We start from the raw sequence: 21,160 nt of genomic DNA on the forward strand, positions 1-21,160 counted from the left end.
CCAGGACAGGTTTCAAAACTACACAGAGAAACCCTGTCTCGAAAAGCAAACAAACAAAATACAAAGTCTTGGATCCCTGGCTACATGCTGATGTTGGAGACATCCAAGCAAGCAAAGATAAACAACATGGAACTACTTAAAATAGCTCCGTGGAAAATCTAATCAGGGCTAAGATGGAGACTTGAGATGAAGAATCCACTGCTAACGGTACTTTCTGAAAGGACAGTGTTTGAAATTTCAATAATAGATAAAGAAGGAACAAGAAAGGAGTTATAAAGGAGGACATAGCAAGCTAAAAAGAAAGGACATGCCAAGGTCCTGAAGAGTTAAAGACCTGGCAATTTAGAAAAACAAAAACAAGATGAAAATGGCCAACATAACAAACAAGACCTGCAATGAGGCTGAGGGATCGGGCAGTAATGATATCTCATAGACCATGGAGTACTTGCCGACATTTGTATCTTTTTCAGAGTGGAAAGGCATCAAAAGGTAAGAATATTTTAGAGAAGAAACTCAAACAGGCTGTTTTGAGAACAGGTGGGTCAAACAGCTGTTAGGAGAAGGGATAGGGAGACTGCCAAAGTGGCTTCTGTAGAGATCTAGGTGAGAGTTTCTTAGGAAGTGTGGAGACACTTCCATGTTCCCTGGACAGCCACCCTTTACCTCCCATAGGGCTAAATTTTGCTGCAGTAGATGCTGCTTAAGGTAAAAGTGAGGCAAGAAGATATTCAAATGGATTTAGCCAGGTGGACACTGAGAAGAGCAGCCAGTTCTATTTGTCAGCAGGAGGTCCGTGTGTGATCCTGGAATGAGTGCAGGGGGCTACTGACTTCAGTCTTCCATTTAAATCCAGTCATTTATATGCTCTCCTATCATGATACAATGTCAACACAGTGTCCTGAGGATGCATGTCAGAATCCTGGACATCACAAAGTTGACTGCTGTGAAATTCCTTCTCTGAGCTAAGGTTGTGAACTCCTTCCCTCTTCTACCAGTCCCCCAGGCCCTGTTTATCTTGAAATTCACTGTGTCCTAATTTAGCAAAGTTTTAATTTGTTAACCTTAGAGCACTGGCTAGGATATATTTTTTGGCTTCTCCTTTTTTTTTTTTTTTTTTAAACTAAAGTCCTGAACTTTTTCTCCACCTTGGTTATGGAATTTTTGTGGCTCTGCTTGATTTAATGGCATATTTTGTACATTTCATACATACCTAGAAGCCTTAGGCAGTGGGAAGCCTTTTATTATGTCTAATAAATAAAAGAAATTTCAGAATTAAATCATAAGTTTCTTCTTAAGACTGGAAGGTAGAGAAAAATGAGTCATAATTTAAAAAAAATTCAAAAATGTTAAATTAGTGGAACCTTATAATTTTTAGACAATCTAGAAAAACAACAAAGAAAAGTGAAAATTATCAATTCATTGCTTTCTTTTGTATTTGTTAAGTATCTGTCTTAGAATTAATATGACTCAATGGTGACCAAAGAGGAAGTTGATTTGTCATTCATGTTTTAATTTATAGAGGGATAGAAAGAGATAACAAGTTTCAAGTAACTCTAAAAAAAGAGAAAATGCTTATAATGAGGAAAGAACCAAAGTAAACGCAGGTACTTAAAAACACACAACAAAAAAAAACAAAAACAAAAACAAAAACCACATAAGCAAGGCAACTTGTAAGCAAATTTATCTTCTTGTCCATAACAGGGGTCAAGGATTAAAAATGAGATCCAGTCTATACACTATGAAAAACCCAATCATTGAGTGATTATGTAAATGCAGGATGGTACATATGTAATAGAATAGCTTTAAGAAATCATGAACTAATAATCATTCAAGATTCTTTAAAAGCCAACAAAGGGCAGAATGGAGGCTTTAAAGTTATCCAGTAACTACTACTTGAGATGTAGCTCTCTTGTGCAGTCCTCTTCTGTTTTCTGTCAAAGAATGAACTAATTCTTGTGCTAAAACAAACAACAGTTATTGGCTTTAATTATATATTGTTGCATTTATATGATTTTTTTGAATAGTCAAAAATGAAGAGAAAAACTCAATTCAGGGGGGGTTGGAATAAAAGTACAGCAGGCTATTTGACACAAAGCAAATAACATGAGAATCAAGATCTTATTCCTATGCAAAATAAATGATCATTTTCCTTTTTCGGGTATGTACTAATTCTGGGGACTTGACCTAGTGTCAGACATGGCTGACTTCACAATGATAAGAACCCCACAGTCAATTCAAATACATACAACCCAAGCAGAAAGAAATATGCTTGCTCTACATATATCTAACAAAATAGCCAAAGGAAGAATGTTTACTGTTGTTCAGCTTTCTTACTGTCCAACGTTGGAATGCCAAAATGTTGTTGGTTATTTTTGGTCTTTTTGCTCTTTGGTCTTTTGGGACCTGCTAATCAGCTCCCAAATAAATCATGCACGGGAGTCTTATTATTACTTATGAATGACCAGACTTAACTTGACTTGTTTCTAGCCACCTTTTCTTAACTTTAAATTATCCCATCTACCTTTTACCTCTGGACTTTAACCTTTTCTATTTCTGTATGGATCTTTCTTTCTTTCTTACTCCACTGCTGGTTGGGTAGCTGGGTGGCTGGTCACTTGTGTCATCTTCCTTCTCTCGCTCCTTCAACTTTTCCTCCAATATTTCTCCTTCTATTTATTCTCTCTGCCTGCCAGCCCTTCCTACCCTTTCTCCTGCCTCACTATTGGCCATTCAGCTCATTATTAGACCAATCAGGTATTTTAGACAGGCAAAGTAATACAGCTTCACAAAGTTAAACAAATGCAACATAAAAGAATGCAACACATTTTTCATCTTTAAATAAATGTTCCACAGCATAAACAAATGTAACACATTTTAAAATAAGACTGTACAACAGCTGATTGGCTTGATGTGGACAGCATGATCATCCCTGGTCTAAGTATCAAGGTCAGGGTACTACTCTGAGTAACCAGGTCAACAATGCCCAAATGAGAGTCTACATGTCTCTTCCCAGTTAAAAGGGGCTATAAGAACTAAAGATTTGGGATAATACTTAGATATGTGCATGAGAGCATGCACATGTACACAAATACATCTTCTCTGTCTCTCTCTCTCTGTCTCTCTCTCTCTCTCTGTCTGTCTCTCTCTCTGTCTCTCTCTCTCTCTCTCTCTCTCTCTCTCTCTCTCTCTCTCTCTCTCTCTCTCTCTCTCTCTCTCTCTCTCTCTCCACATACTGTTGGAAGTAAAGAAATCCATTGTGGGTGTACCTTCCTTTATTAAATGAGATAGGGGATACTACAATGACACATGACCTTTGGTTCTGAGTTTTCTACCATTTGAGGATTAAAAACAAGGATGGAAAGAGTATAGTTGAAAATTTTTTGAGAAATATGAAGTGCTTTATAATAATCATGTAGTATTACTACAATATGTGAATAAATTTAGTCATGTTTTTGCTGGCTAGCAATACAGAAAGCAATTGTTTCTGGAGATGCTAGGCTCACCACAACTCAGTCAGCCACATGATCACCATTGTAAACCGCCATTGTCCTCCAGTATTCATAGTTATGAAACTAGAATAGCTTAAGTGTCTATAGTGCACTGTCAAGTGACAGCATTTTCAATTATGATGGCTTTCTTGGGGACAACCATATCACAAGTGAAGTAACATCTGTATAAAGAGGTTAAGGAGAACAGATATTCAACATATCCCTCCCCCTTTCACATGAGGAACTATTTTATTTTTTTTTTTTTTGTGTGTGTGTGTGTGTGTGTGTGTGTCTGTGTCTGTGTCTGTGTGTGTGTCTGTGTGTGTTTCAAGTCAGGGTTTCTCTCTGTAGCTTTGCGCCTTTACTGGAACTCACTCTGTAGCCCAGGCTGGCCTCGAACTCACAGAGATCTGCCTGCCTCTGCCTCCCGAGGGCTGGGATTAAAGGCGTGCACCACAGTCGACCCAGCAAGGAGGAATCATTTTATAATGCACTTAGCAACCACAGAAAATTGGGCCTACTATGATTTAAATAAGTTGCAATTTACTTTTTCCCTCAAACAAGTACTCCAGTCCTAAGTAGCTTTCACATTTGCAACAGCAGGTCCAGTGACAAATCTATGATTATTGTATCTGCCCTACCTACCCCACCATGACTGTACCTAGTTGCTGTTATTCCAGGAATCACGTTCACATTCAGGACTGGAAGACTGTGGAAGGAGTGATGGTCTTTTGATGTGGAGAACAAAAGTTTCTCCAGAAATACTCAGGCAAATTATGTCTCAATGGCCTGAACCATAGAGAACTGCTGCCAAGTCCTAGAGCATGAAGATGGACTTTTTGCGGTCTATATAATGGAGGAATATAAGACAAATAGAGAAAATTGTAGGGATGCAGTCTACCAACTGGCTGTTTACCTTGCATATAGATGCACAAGGCCTATGTTTAATCGGAAGTATGTTTTTAAAAAATATTTTTAAAAGTGTCTAGGCTCCTGGCTGGACAGCACTGCTTACTAGATCCTAGCCCCCCAGGGGCACATCCTGCACCTCTACCCAACCAAATGAAAGCCCAGAGACCAGGCACCAGCCTTCCCTGACCCCCAGCCATCCCCAGCCGAATCAGCGACCACCTGAGCCCTGTCTGAACCTGGAGAAGGAGCTACCACAGGAACCACCTGCACCTGGAGGAGGATATGAACATCTGGGCTCCCTGATGGATAGCCCTAGTCTCCAGACCCTACCTCCAGGGCACATACTGTGCATTGCCCCCACCCATCAAAGATCCAGCAGCAGCCTCCCAACACCCCCAACCATTCCCCCCTGCCCCCACATCAGCCCCACCTGCACCAAGTGGAGGAAGAGCAACTACCTACACCACAGGCCCTACCTGCACCAAGTGGAGGAAGGGGGAACCCCTAAGGCACAGGCCCCACATGCACCAATTGGAAGAAGAGATAGGTAAAGGGCAGTGTAAGAATTCATTTGACAACATAAAGAGCAATATGTCACCACCGAAACTAGTGGTTCTACAACAGCAAGATCTGAACAATCCAATTAGAAGAAGCAGAAGAAAACAACCTTAAAAATAATTTTACGAAGAAGATAGAGGCCCTTAAAGAGGAAATGAAAAATTCCCTTAAAGAAGTAGAGAAAAAGACAAAGAAAAAAATTGAAGAAATCAATAAATCCCTTAAAGAAAGCCAAGAAAAGGCAGTCACACAAGTGAAGGCAATAGTTCAAGACTTGAACATTGAAATAGAGGCAATAAAGGAAACACAAACCAAGGGAATTCTGGAAATGGAAAATCTAGGCAAATAATCAGGAACTACAAATGCAAGTATAACCAACAGAGTTAATACAGGAGATGGAAGAGAGAATCTCAGGCGTTGAAGATGCAATAGAAAAAATAGATTCATCAGTCAAAGAAAATGTTAAATCCAACAAATTCTTAACACAAACCATCCAGGAAATCTGAGACACCAAACCTAAGAATAATAGGGATAGAAGGAGAATTTCAGCTCAAAGGCACAGAAGATATACTCAACAAAATCACAGAAGAAAACTTTCCTAACCTAAAGAAGGACATGCCTATGAAAGTACAACAAGCTTATAGAACACCAAATAGAACATAACCCCCAAAAAACTTTTTTTAAAAAAGTCCCCTCACCATAATAATCAAAACACTAAATATACAAAATAACAAAAGAATATTAGGAACTGCAAAGGAAAAAGGCCAAGTGACATATAAAGGCAGACCTATCAGAATTACACCCAACTTCTCAATGGAGACTCTAAAGTCAGAAGGTCCTGGACAGACATTCTGCAGATACTGAGACCGAGGATGCAAGCCCAGACTACTATACCCAGCAAAGCTTTCAATCATCATAGACAGAGAAAACAAAACACTCCATGATAAAACCAGCTTTTAACAAGACCTATCCACAAATACAGCCCTACAGAAAGTACCAGAAGGAAAACACCAACCTAAGGAAGTTTGCTGTACCCACAAAAACACAGGCAATAGATAACCTCATACCAACAAACCCCAAAGAAGGGAAGCACTACCACCAACAACAAAAAACCAAAAATAACAAGAATTAACAATCACTGGTCATTAATATCTCTTAATATCAATGGACTGAATTCACCTATAAAAAGACACAAGCTAACAGAATGGGTATGAGAAAAGGGCCCATCTGCTGCATACAAGAAACACACCTTTAGCCGGGCGATGGTGGCGCACGCCTTTAATCCCAGCACTCGGGAGGCAGAGCCAGGCGGATCTCTGTGAGTTCGAGGCCAGCCTGGGCTACCAAGTGAGTCCAAGGAAAGGCGCAAAGCTACACAGAGAAACCCTGTCTCGAAAAACAAAAAAAAAAAAAAAAAAAAAAAAAAAAAAAAGAAACACACCTTCAACATCAAAGATAGACATCAGCTCTGAGTAAAGGGTTGGGAAAAGATTTTCCAATCAAACGATCTACTCCAATAATCAGATTAATGAATACTCTAACTATCATCATAAAGCTTTCATCCAGTGACTGAAGAAAGCAGATGCAGAGATCCATGGCTGGGTGCCAGGTAGAACCACAGGAGTCCAATAGATGAGAGAGAGGAGGGATTCTATGAGCAAGGGACATCGAGATCACGATGGAAAAATGAATTCAAGGGGAGGAATGAGAGAAGTTGGAGGGGAAGAGGGGGTAGAAAATATATATATGTATGAAATCTTCAAAAAATAAAAATTTGAACAGAAAGTCCTTAACTAAACTTTAGTCAAAAGTCAGAGGTACCAAACATTTATAGAGCATTTTTTAATACACTGTGGCTTAAAACTATGCCTTTTTTGAAAAAAGAATCCTTTAAAAAATTTTATTACTAACAAAAGTTGCACACCATTTCAAGGAAAATCAGCAAATGCAAGAAAAAATGTTGGTGGAAGCTATAAACAGATAAAATTCAAGAAAAATAGAAAAGCATCAAGTTATATGCAAAAAGTTTCTCAAACTGACTATAAGAAAAAGATAAAACTACTAGGCATGGTAGTACATGCCTTTAATCCCAGCAGGAGCAGGCAGATCTGTGAATTCAAGGTCAGGCTGGTTTACACAGAAAAAGTACCCACGGCAACACAGTGAGACCCTGATTCCAAAAATGCATACATTCATACATACATACATACATACATACATACATACACATACTTACATACATACAAAAAAGGCTGGGGGTTGAGGGAATACAAGTACGAAAGGAGGAATCACAGTATCCTTATTTGCAGGCATTAAGATGTTATTACACAAAAGATGCTAAAAACTCCCCTGGGGAACTCCTATAGCCAATCAACACTTTCAGCAAAGAGGCAGGATACAAAATAAACACACAAAAATGAGTAGCTTTCCTCTATATAAATGACAAACATCTTGAGAAAGAAACCAGGAAAACAAACCACTCAACAGTCTTACAAAAAAATCTTGGAATAACTCTAACAAAACAAGTGAAAGATCTGTATAATAAAAACCTTAAGATGTTAAAGAAAGAAATGGAAGAAGACATCAGAAGATGGAAAGATCTCCCATGCTCATACATTGGTAAGATTAATATTGTGAAAATGGCCACCCTACCAAAAGCAATGTACACAGATTTACTGCAGTCCCTACCAAAATTCCAACACATTCCTTCACAGAAATTGAAAAACTAACCCTAAACTTCATATGGAAATACACACCCTCATCCACACCACACACACACACACACACACACACACACACACACACACACACACACACACGCCGACACCACAACAAAACAGGATAGCTAACACAATCCTGAACAATGAAAGAACTGCTGGAAATATCACCATTCAGATATGCAATCATACTACAGAGCTATTTACAAACACATGAATTTTGATAAAGAAACCAAAAGTTCAACTGGAGAAAAGACAGCATCTTCAACACATGATCAAGTTGGATGGCTGCCATGTAAAAGATTAGAAATAGATGCATATTTTCAGTCTGTATAAACTTTAAGTTATAACTTAACTCCAAATGGATCAAGGACCTTAACATTAAGACCTGATATCCTGAATCTGGTGGTAGATAAAGTAGGAAACAGACTTAAACTTACTAGCACAGGAGAGGACTTTTTAAATAGGACTCTAACAGTTCAGGCATTAAGATTTACAAATGATATATAGGGTCCCATAAAACTAAAAGGCTTCTGTATAACAAGTGACACCATAATTCAAGTGAAGAGGTAGTCTACAGAATGGGAAAAAAAATTACCAATTATACATCTGAGTTAGTATCTAAATAAATAAATAAGTAGATAAATAATAATAATAATAATAATAATAATAATAATAACTTTACAATAAGAAAACAAATAGCTCACTTTAAAATGGGGTATATAATTAAAAAGAGTTCTTAAAAGATGAAATACTTTTGTTTAACATCCTCAGTCATCAGGGAAATGCAAAGTTAAAGCTGCTTTGATATTTCATCTTGCCCCATCAGAATGGCCAAGATTAATAAGACAAATGCCAGACAAAACTCCGTCATGAAGGAGGGGAATGAGCACTATATCCTACCTCAAGCCAAGAAGTTATTCAGAATTGACAGGTTCTGGGAGAGCTTTCTTCAATGACATGACACTGAGTAGATTAACCACCAACGCAGGCTCCACTCATGCTGAGAAGTAACTGACTAACATAAATTGGATTCCATTTTTTTTGGCTTTTAAGAGATTGGGTAGAAGGAAATGGAAAAAGATTTGGGAAGACTTATAGGAAGGGAAATATATTGCATGAAATTCTCAAAGAATGAATAAAAGCATTTTTCTTAAAAGAGACAAAACTACAGTGGTTATTTTTAGTTATACTTTTCTATGTTTAAAAAAATGGTCACTATTGAAATAAGAATATGAAGAGAGCAGTCTGACATCTCAGGACCATGGAAGCTTCCACTGCATCCTAACAACTGTGAAAAGCTGAATGTATCAGTTACCTTCCACACTGATAGGATAAAATACCCATCAAAAGCAAATTAAGAATGCTTTTATTTTATCTAACAGTGTGAGGATCCTCAGTAAGAAAGTCAGAGAAACAGGAGTTTGGGGCAGTGAGCTACAGTGTGGACCCAGAAGAGCCAAGATGAATGCTACTGGTCAGTTCACTTACTCATTTGTCCGGTGAGTTCAGGACTCCAGCTCAAGAATGTGACACCTGCAGTTAAAGTGGGTCTTCCCACCTCAATTAATCTAATGTGGATAATAAGCTAAAGGATGACCAGAGACTTTTCTCCTACATAATGAGAGATCCTGCAAGGTGGACAATCAATATCAATAATCACACAGAACAAAATAAAAATATAAAAACTCCCCCATGGGATCCATGAGAAAAATGACACCAAAGAATTGCTTGCCCTAAACACAGCAGAATCTACCAGTGGAATCAGTACCAAAGTAGGAAAACTTGAACTAAGGAGACCAATGAAATCCAATTGCTAGAGACTCAGTGTAAAAAGTCTGATGCAAGTTAAACTCCAATCACAGGAGGACACCTACACTTTCATGGGCTCTAACTCCAGAAATTAAACCAGCTTCTCACACTGATATCTCTGGAATAATAGACACTATATTTTAAAACAGTAACGGGGATTGAACCAAGAGTTTTGCATAGAGTGCTGGCCAAGCACTCTACTAATGAGCTGTATCCACACCGCTCTGGTTTTTCTTTTGAGACAAGATATCAATAATTTACTCAAGCTGTCCTTTAGCTTGCAGTCATTGTGACTTAACCTCCCAAGAAGCAATAATGACAACTGCCCTAGCAGGCTCCACAAGATAATCTGGTTTTTAAAAAGAACAATAGACCTAAGATAAATCGCACACTAAAGATATACACAGTCAACCAGTGTGTTAAAATTTGATCAATATCAATAATTAGGCAATTATCAGGCAAAGTTAAAAAATCATAGTAAGAATAAGCTATATATTCACTTCAATAAAAGCATTCTGTTTTTTAATAGGCCTCGAAATGGAGAAACCAGAACCTAAATTTGTGGGATTTTATCTAAGCCTAAACAACTGAGGGGAAGAAGAAACCCCAACAGTAAGCCCCATTAACCATCAATCCCTCCTGAACATGGGCTATAGAACTCGTCTCCAGACTGAATCACTATACACTAAAGGCCAATTTACATGGCTCCTTTTACAGAGCATAGGTTGACTGACCACACTCCACGGCAGGCCCCAATGTGGTGCTGGTGGGGATGGGAGAAGTTGGAGGAGACAAATATGATCAAAATACATTATATGAAATTCTCAAAGGATTAATAAAATATATTTTACAAATAATAAATATGGTAGATAGATGACTTCAAAGAATATGAAGAGGTAAAAATGCATCCATGATAAAATTATACAGATAATTTAAATCCCTTCCAGTAAAGGAATGAATACATCATAGAATTATGGAATTACTCAGCTATTCATTTAACTATACTGCCATAAAAAGGGCATCAATATATGTTAAGTTCAGGAATTAACAATCACTGGTAATTAATATTCATCAATATAATGATCTCAATTCAACTATAAAAAGATACAGTATAACAGAATAGATACAAACACAGGATCCATCCTTCTGCTACATACAAAAAACACACTTCAACTTCAAAGACAAACACTGCCTCAGAGTATAAGGCTGGGAAAAGACTTTTCAGTCAAATGGACTTAAGAAGCAAGCTGGTCTAGCTATCCTAGTATCTGACAAAATAGACTTCAAACTAAAATCAATGGAAAGAAATCAGGAAAGACATTACATATTTATCACAAGGAAAATCCACCAAGATGAAGTCTCAATTCTGAACATTTATGCCCCAAATACAAGGACACCCACATTTGTAAAAGAAATACTACTAAAGCTTAAATCACACATCAAACCTCATACACTAGTAGTGGGATACTTCAACACCCCATTCTCACCAAAGGACAGGTCAGCCAACTGAAACCTAACAGAGAAATAAGGGAACGAACAGACATTAATGATTCAAATAGACTTAATAGATACCTAAAGAATATTCCACCCAAACACAAAAGAATGTATCTTCTTCACAGCATCCCATGAAACCTTTTCTAATATCAACCACATACTCAGTCACAAAGCAAATCTCAACAGATACAAAAAAAAAAAAAATTGGAATAATCCCCTGTATTTTATCAGAACACCATGGCTTATAGTTAGATTTCAATAACAACAAAAATACAGAAAGCATACACTCTCTGAATAACTGAATAATGCCCAACTGAAATCACCAATGGGTCAAGGAAGAAATAAAGAAAGAAATTAAAGATTTCCTAGAATTCAATGAAAATGAATGTGCAACATGCCCAAACTTATGGGACACTATGAAAGCAGTGCTAAGAGGAAAATTCATAGCACTAAATGCCCACATAAAGAAGATGGAGAAATCTCACACTAGTGACTTAACAGCACACCCGAAAGCTCTAGAACAAAAAGAAGCAAACTCACCCAGGAGGAATAGATGCCAGGAAATAATCAAATTGAGGGCTGAAATAAAATAGAAACAAAGAGAACAATACAAAAAAAAAATCAATGAAACAAAGAGTTGGTTATTTGAGAAAATCAACAAGATGGACAAGCCCTTATCCAAATTAACCAAAAGGCAGAAAGAGAACACCCAAATTAACAAAAGCAGAAATGAAAAGGGAGACATAACAACAGACAAGGAGGAAATCCAGAGAATCATCAGGTCATACTTCAAAAATATGTACTCCACAAAATTAGAAAATATGAAAGAAATGGACAGTTTTCTGGATGGGTTATCACATACCAAAGTTAAATCAAGACCAGATAAACTATTTAAATAGACCAATAAAGGTAATAGAAACAGTCACTAAAAGTCAAAAAAAGCCCACGACCAGATGATTTCAGCGCAGAATTCTACGAGATTTTCAAAGAAGAGATAATACCAATATATTGGCAAACCAAATCCAAGAACACATCAGAAAAAAAAAAAAATTAACCACCATGACCAAGTAGGCTTCATCCCAGGGATGCAAAGATGGTTCAACAAAAATCTGTCAATGTAATATACCATATAAACAAACTAAAAGAAAAAAAAAAACCACATGATCATCTCAACAGATGCTGAAAAAGCCTTTGACAAAATCCAATACCCTTTCTTGATGAAACTCCTAAAGAGATCAGGAATACAAGTAACATATCTAAACATAATAATGGCAATTTACAGCAAGCCAACAGCCAACATCAAATTAAATGGAGAGAAATGGAGCAAAAGCAATTTCACTAAAATCAGGAACAAGAAAAGGCTGTCCACTCTCTCCATATTTATTCAATATAGTACTCAAAGTTCTAGCTAGAGCAATAAGACAACAAAAGGAGATCAAGAGGATACAAATTGGAAAGGAAGAAGTCAAACTTTCACTATTTGCCGATGATATGATAGTGTACATAAGTGACCCCAAAAATTCTACTAGGGAACTCCCACAGCTGATAAACTCCTTTAGTAATGTGGCAGGATACAAGATTAACTCAAAAAAAAAAAAAATCAGTAGCCCTCCTATATACAAATGATAAAAGGGCTGAGAAAGAAATCAGAGAAATATCACCCTTTACAATAGCCACAAATAATATAAAATACCTTGGGGTAACTCTAACTAAGCAAGTGAATGACATATATGATAAAAACTTTAAGTTGATGAAGAAAGAAATCGAAAAAGATATCAGAAAATGGAAAGATTTCACATGCTCATGAATAGATAGGTGTAGAAGAATTTCTAAATGGTCTTATTAAATAAAAAACATGGAGCCAGAATTTGGGTTAAAGCCTTAGAGAGATCAGGGAAATACGGAAAACCACCAGTTAACCTCACCTCACCAACTCCGCAGCTTCCCAAGAGCACAGCTTTCTTTCTACCCAGGCTTATATGCCTTGCTTTTCTGCCCTCTTATCAGCTCTTAGCCCAGCTACCTGACTTCCTCTTCCTACACAGCTCAGTCATTGTCTGTCTATACAAACCTCCAGGCCTCTATGGCTGTTACTGGGATTAAAGGCATGTGTCACCACACTTGGCTCTGTTCCCTAGCGTTGCCTTGAACACACAGAAATCCTGCCTGCTAAGGGATTAAGGATATGTGCTAACTGACTTCTTTGTTTACTTAAAACGGTTGGCCTTTTCCCCTGACCTCCAGTCAAGCTTTATTTATTATCACACAAATAAAATATCACCACAGGTAGGATTAGCATAGTAAAAATGGCAATCTTACCACAAGCAATCTACAGATTCAATGAAATCCCCATCAAAATCACAAAACAATTCTTCACAGATTTGGAAAGAACAATACACAACTTCATATGGAAAAACAAAAAACCCAGAATAGCTAAAAGAATCATGAACAATAAAACAACCTCTGGAGGCATCACAATCCCTGACTTCAAGCTCTACTATAGAGCTATAGTAATAAAAAGAGCTTGGTACTGGCATAAAAGCCGACATGTGGACCAATGGAATCGAATTGAAGACCCTGAGATTAATCGGCACACCTATGAACACCTGATTTTTGACAAAGAAGCCAAAATTATACAACTGAAAAAAGAAAGCATCTTCAACAAATGGTGCTGGCATAACTGCATGTCAACATGTAGAAGATTGCAAATAAATCCATATCTGTCACCATGCACAAAACTCAAGTCCAAGTAGATCAAAGACCTCAACATAAATCCAGTTACACTGGTATCAGTAACTTGACAGAAGAGAAAGTAGGAAGTAATCTTGAACTCAGTGGCACAGGAGACTGTTTCATAATTATAACACCAGTAGTACAGACTTAAGGCAACAATTAATAAATGGGACCTCCTGAAACTGAGAGGCTTTTATAGGACAAAGGACACAGTCAATAAGACAAAACAACAGCCTACAGAATGGGAAAAGATCTTTACCTACCCCACATCTGACAGAGTGCTAATGTCCAAAATATATAAAGAATTCAAGAAACTAGTGTGGTTGATATATTGTGCATCCCCAATAAACTTATCTGGGAGTCAGAGAACAGAACAGCCATATATTAAACATAGGTTTAGGCAGTGGTAGCACACACCTTTAATCCTAGCATTCAGGAGGCAGAGATACATCTGGATCTCTGTGAATTCTGGGCCACACTGAGAACAGAGCTAGGTGTGGTGGCACACACCTTTAATCCCAGCACTTGAGATTTCATGTCTTGCTTAGCAAAGACACACATCTTTAATCCCAGGAAATAATGGTAGTAAGCAGAAGTGTATATAAGGCATGAAAACCAGGAACTAGGGGCTTTTTAAGCTTTGAGGCTTTTAGCAGCAGTTCAGCTGAGATCCATTTGGATGAGGACTCAGAGGCTTTTAATTTGAGGAAACAAGATCATCTGAGGAGTTAGCGAGGTGAGGTTGGCTGTGGCTTGTTCTGTCTCTCTGATCTTACAAAATTCACCTCAATACCTAGCTCTAGGTTTGTTTCTATTGATAAGACTGTTTAAGATTGGTATTACAAACTAGACATCAAAATACCAAACAATCCAATTTAAAAAATGGGCTACAGTGTTGTGGGATGTTTGGTATGGCAAATGTGTTGCTCTGAGTGGTCAATAAATAAAACACTGATTGGCCAGTGGCTAGGCAGGAAGTATAAGCGGGACTAACAGAGAGGAGAAAAGAAAGAACAGGAAGGCAGAAGGAGTCACTGCCAGCCGCCGCCAGGACAAGCGGCATGTGAAGATGCCGGTAAGCCACAAGCCACGTGGCAAGGTATAGATTTATAGAAATGGGTTAATTTAAGCTATAAGAACAGTTAGCAAGAAGCCTGCCATGGCCATACAGTTTGTAAGCAATATTAAGTCTCTGTGTTTACTTGGTTGGGTCTGAGCGGCTGTGGGACTGGCGGGTGACAAAGATTTGTCCTAACTGTGGGCAAGGCAGGAAAACTCTAGCTATACTACAGGGCTAAACAGAATTCTCAACAGAAGAATCTCAAATGGCTGAAAGACATTTAAGGAATTGCTCAACATGCTTAGTCATAAGGGAAATGTAAATCAAAACGACTCTGAGATACCATCTTACACCTGTTAGAATGGCTATGATCAAAAACACTGAAGATGGCTTATGTTGGATAGGATATGGAGCAAGGGGAACAGTCCTCCACTGCTGGTGGGAATGCAAACTTGTACAGCCACTTTGGAAATCAGTATGGCAGTTTCTCAGAAAATTGGGCATCAATCTATCTCATAGAGCTTTCATCCAGTGACTGAAGGAAGCAGATGCAGAGATCTATGGCTGGGTGTCAGGCAGAACCCCAGGAGTCCAATAGAGGAGAGAGAGGAGGGATTCTATGAGCAAGGGACATCGAGATCATGATGGGAAAATGTACAGAGATGGCCAGCCAAATTAGTGGAAACCCATGAACTGTGGACCAATAGCTGTAGAGCCCCCATGGGACTGGACTAGGCCCTCTGGATAGGCAAGACAGTTGTTTAGCTTGAACTATTTGATGGATTGGGATCCATCCCTGGTGCATGAATGGGCTTTTTGGAGGCGAGTGCCTATGGTGAGACACTTTGTGCAGCCTTGGTGCAGTGAAAAGGGGCTTGGACCTGCCTCAACTGAATGTACCAGGTTCAGCTGACTCCCATGGGAGACCTTGTCTTGGAGAAAATGGGAATGGAGGGTGAGTTGGGGAGGGAGCTGGGGGCGGGAGGAGAGGGGGGTCTGTGGTTGCTATGTAAAATGAATAGAAAATTTCTTAATAATAAAATTTTTTTTAAAAAAAGATACATTAAGTGGCCAGATATGATGGTATAGTATAATCTAGTGGTTGAGAGGTTATGAGAGAGGATTAGAAGGTCAAGGTCAGGCTTGGCTATATGAGACCCTGTCTTGACAAACACCAAGAGAAGGGAGAGGAAGGAAGGAGGGCCATTGAATGAAGGAGACAACTATGCTGATATCTTGTCTGCATACTTATTTAAAGTGCTCATAAAATAGATAGCTAACTGATAGAAGACTATGAAAACGTAAACCTTTTAGCAATGACTCTTTCTGACAAAAAGAATCCAGATGAACACACAGAGTTATTTGACTTGATTATCATATAAAACTTTTCTATCAATATTGCAATGGTAGTCTTTAAATTGGTTTTCACAAGTTTTTAAAATATATATATATAAAGCAAAAATAGAAGAATTTCATATTTCTACAAGATGAAGAAAGTTGTCATTAACTTAATCACTTCCTGAGAAGATTTCAATCATATCACTCCACATAGGAACCTGATGTCCTAATTCAAAGTCTTAACAGAGAATTTTAATTGATATATCATTTGATGTATAACTGTACTTTTACAAGTAGTTTAGATGAGTCCATGAATTAGTCCAAGGATCGAGTAAAATTTTGGAACATGAAGGAGTTTTGGGAACATCCTCCTTTTCCAATAAAGAAAGAGAACATAGACAACTTTTTTTTAAGATAGAAAGCTAATTATCAGTGCACTAAAAGAAGAACTCAACCTCATTCCTTATAGTCCAAGCCTCCACTAAATCCAATTTATCTCATTCCAAGGACTTTGTAAGAATCACATGTACTTCCTGAATTTTCTTATTTCCTAATCCCATGTCTAAATCATCTGATTAAAAAGAATTTCAGATTTATGGACTAACTCCAGTAAAGAACCAAGAGAATTTAGTATGGCCAAATAATTTTTAAATGTCCTCTTACCTAATGTTCTTGATCTTAAAAGAGTGAAATCATTGAAGTAACTTGCAACAACAAGGGATGAGACAGAAAACTAAAGAGGACCAGCTGTTCCGAGGCTTAGGACATTCTTCTATATTTTACACAGATTTACAGAACAAATCAATACTCACTGGCTAACAAGATGGCTTTGAGGGCAAATCCCTGGATTCTTCTAAACTAACTTTAACTATCAAATAAGCAGGATCAATTAACTGAGCTCTATAAAGTGCCTTGCTCCTTTCTAATGCAAGGAGTTTTTAAGATGGGGTTCAATAGGCACTAACAATAGGTTCCCAGAGGCAAAACTGCTCAACGTCATCAGCAATTTTTGAAAGTTACACAAAGGAAGACTAAAGCATCAGAAAAGACTAGCATTTAGGGAGTCCCTAGACCCAAATTGGAGTTCAATTAACAAAGACTTTGTGGCTTTAGATTCAGCAATTTCCTTCAGGTCATTCTCAATAGATACAAACTTATCATGCACTATTATTATATACCAGTCACAGGACTTCCTTTTTTGGGGGATAGGGGAGTTTGAGACAGGGTTTCTCTATGTAACAATACTGGCTGTTCTGGAAATCACTTTGTAGACCAGACTGGCCTTGAATTCATAGAGATCCGCCTGCCTCTGCCTCCTGAGTGTTGGGATTAAAGGTGTGTGTCACCATCGCCTGGCTTGTCACAGGACTCCTAAGTTAGCTTTCATGAACCTCTATTTTAAAATTCTTACATTTCTTCTTATTGATGTCCTGAGACTACAATGACAATAAATCATATATAAATCAAATGTTACTAAGCCAAATTAATTTTTTCTTTAAAAACAGCATTCAACACTATTAATAAAAGAATAAGCTCTAAGTCTGACTGATAGATCTGAGAACTCAACAATGCAACCAATCTTTTCTGAAATTCACTATTAGACCTCAAATCATATTCATAATTTATTCCTGTTTGTATGTCCATATCAAGTAGCACTAATTAACAGAGAGAGAGAGAGAGAGAGAGAGAGAGAGAGAGAGAGAGAGAGAGAGAGAGAGAACAATCATCCAGATGATTTGAAACCTTGGATGTTTTCGAGGCCTTCATAACCTTAGCATAAGAAAAGTAAGAAAGCAAGCTGAAAAGATGGCTCAATGGCCAAGAACACATGCGGTGCTCTTCCAGAAGACATGGGATCAATTTCTAGAACACACACAGTGGCTTACAACCATCTGCAACTCCAGTTCTGAAGGATCCAAGGCATTCTCCTGGCCTCTGTGTGCACCAGGCATACATGAGGTGCACAGACGTATACACAGGAAATACACCCATAAGAAGAAGAACATAAGAAAACACCTGTTCAAAATCCCTTCCTTCTGAAATAAATTTTCCTTTGGTTAGTCATTCTATTTTCCCATAAATAAATACATTTTTTCTGAGCATAATCTGTAACTTTCTCTGTGTGTGGCTGAAAACCTCCTTTCGAACAGAGTATGATGCTTTTAAAAGATCAGGATAACAACTTAGGATTTTGAGGAGGTCATTCATGTTTTAGTCCCACACTAGGATCCCTTCATTTTCCCATCAGTGAATCCAGCTGAATCAGGCTTCCTCCTTTGAGCTTCTTTTCCTGCTTTTGAAAATTCTACATTGTAACAAATTCAGAGGGCAAAGAACTTGGGGTAGGTAAAGCCTAAATTATTGAAAAAGCAATAGTTTGGAGAAAATACTTGCTTAGCCTGGTCCCCATAAGAATCCTTAAAATAGCGATGGGAATTGATGTGTGATTTGTGGGAAAACTAAAGGTTAGTCACTAGTAAGAATTTCTGTTACTCTTCCTGAGCTGATAGAGGTAAAGGAAGGGGGAAATGAGACAACAAAACAGCCCCAGCTAGATTTGGAGAAATCAAAGAACAGAAGAGACCTGTGCCTCCTTTCCCAACACGATATAAAAGGAGAGAAACTGATGGTGAAGTTCCCCACTCCAAGGCACACTCAGAACAGCAAGATGCTCTACGAGTAAAAGAGGAAAGTCTGATGTGACCTGACTATCCAATAAAGGATCCCAGAGGTTCCAGGCTCCCTGACTGAACTACCAGGGCTCACTGAAAAGGCTGAGAGGGAACATGTAACTGAGAAGGTGAGTTGCCTGTCACTTGAGGATCTGTGCTCAGTAGTTGGTGTGTGGGCTAAGGAAGCCAAAAGCTACAGCTACCACAATTAATTAAATGGTGACAAAGGCCTTATTGCCTACAAACAGGTGAAGGCCAAGTCACATCTTGGTAGAAGTTAAGAGTAGAGGAAATGTGTTGCAGAACCAGAGTGTCCCTCCACACAGATTCCAGAATACAGATGCTCCCTGAAATCCAGGTGCCACCAAAAAAGGAATAAAATATCATAGTACAAAATAGTAAGTGTGTCTATATATATATATATATATATATGGATCTATAAAATAATGAGCTTATGTAGCTAGTAAAAAGGTGAGTCAACAACTAAAGTTAGAGAAGATGAGAACAGCTATAATATGGACCCCTCTCATAAGTTCCAGCACAGACTGGGGAAGAGTGGTGGGCTTGGCAATGTGGGTACAAGGTTACCTAACAGAGTCTGCCTCAGCTACAGGCCCAGAAAGTGTTTCTCTACAACCATGCACCAGGCCCAGTGATAACCCTTCTACAGCCCTCAACATAGAAACTAGAGCTCAGTGGACTGAACACAAATGTCACTCATGACTCTCTCAACAAGTTCCTGCATCCCAGAGGGTCATCTGCCAAGCAGTCATTCCTTCTGTATGTTCTCTGCAACCTACATGCTCTGAAAACCTTGCCCTCCCTGACCCAGGGAACAAACTGCACACAAGTCACCCAGAGCTCAGCATCTGCGACCTTTCTGAACTCGGAAGCATGACCTATTCAATTCCAGATTCATCTTATCCTGACCCAACCAGCAAAGTTCAGCTATCTGATGGCCAATCTACATCTTCTCCAATGGGATTTAAAATCCCCCGAGTGTGTTCTAAGGAAACTTTCATCCCCAGGGTACCTGTCTTAGGGTTTCTATTGCTATGAAAAAACACCATGACCAAAAGCAACTGGTGGAGGAAAGGGTTTATTTCAGTTTACAAATCTCCAGTCATGCTCTATCACTGAGGGATCCGGGTAGGAACTCAAGCAGGAACCTGGAGGCAAGAACTGAAGCAAAGGCAACGAAGGAGCACTGTTTACTGTCTTGTTAAGCCTGCTTTCTTTTACAGCTCAGGACCACCTGCCCAAGGATAACATTGTCTACAGTGGGCTACACCTTTCCACATCAACTATCAAATAAGGCGACCCTCAGCTGTTGTCACGTTGACATAAACACATGAGCCAGCACAGTAGCAAACACTCTCCATGTATATTCTAGTTAGAAAGTCTTCCTTGTTAGACTTCACCCATGTAATCTACTGTATGGTTTCTAAATCCTGATTCGAACAGGAGTGCCACATCTACTTTGTCTCAAAACCTAAGTGGACCACTTTTTCCACCGATGGTTTCCTCAACTCAAACAAACAAACAAGGAAATTTCCCTCCTTCATCCTCAGATTATTACCCGACACATACATATATGCACATCTTGTTAGAGGACTGGGCAAATGTCCACATAGGATTCCATCTCGACCATGTGCAGTGCACGTGGTAAAAAGGTGAGAAGGATACAATGAATGTTTCAACTGCATTTCACACATAAAGCATTTCAAGCTACAGCACGTTGTCCCTTGAATTTTTTTCACAAAATTTCATTTTAGTACTTGTCAATTTAATGCTAGATAATGTCTCAGAATCTAAACGCTAAATTAGTTAAATAGCTGATATGCTGTAGTAGCTATTGTGATAGAATTTCTGCTTACAAACAATATTAACTGAAGGTCTAACTATACTAGGCAGTGAAGTCTAGAGGCTTATGTGGGAAAATTGATTGCTAATGTATACAGCTCAGGGAAGTTCTCTAATTTAGAAGGTGTCCTTTTCTCAAAGTTCCACTTACTGATAAACTTGTTTTGCATAGTCTCCAACAGAGCTTGGTGAGCATCTTCAGCTTGTAAAGCGTGTGAACATTCTCTAGCCAGTATGGTGCGTACAAGATGCTCTCCACATCCTACAAGTCCAAGAAAAACAACAGTTGAAGAAAAGCAATACTGAATGCTTTGCTTGTCTCAATAATATTAAACATTCTTACACACAACTTACGAAGCAGTTATGTAACAGAACAACTCAGGGAATGAGATGACCTCTATGAAACATGGGCCTATTTAATCTCAAAAAAAAATAGATAAAATAAAAGAAATCTCTTTCAGAGGAATAATTTATGTAACATGGGAATGAAGATTCTGTACCTAGGGTTCTGTC

General features: G+C 38.4%; 1 protein-coding gene across 10 annotated transcripts in view; it reads right to left on the reverse strand.

Moving 5' to 3' along the window:
• The window catches only part of Tasp1 (taspase 1), a 250,756-nt gene that overhangs the window by 57,956 nt on the left and 171,640 nt on the right, over window positions 1–21,160 (reverse strand). For 9 of the 10 annotated variants that reach the window (XR_003736073.2, XM_028883580.2, XM_028883578.2 and 6 more), the window contains one exon: window positions 20,799–20,909. The exons of the other annotated variant lie outside the window; for it this stretch is intronic. Coding sequence is in view for 8 of the 9 variants with exons in the window: in XM_028883580.2 (XP_028739413.1) it covers window positions 20,799–20,909 (111 nt within the window). In the remaining variant the exon portion in view is untranslated. The remainder of the gene's footprint in view (window positions 1–20,798; window positions 20,910–21,160) is intronic. 10 annotated transcript variants of the gene reach the window in all.

This window comes from Peromyscus leucopus, chromosome 4 (genome assembly GCF_004664715.2).
Source record: "Peromyscus leucopus breed LL Stock chromosome 4, UCI_PerLeu_2.1, whole genome shotgun sequence".
Taxonomy (NCBI): domain Eukaryota; kingdom Metazoa; phylum Chordata; class Mammalia; order Rodentia; family Cricetidae; genus Peromyscus; species Peromyscus leucopus.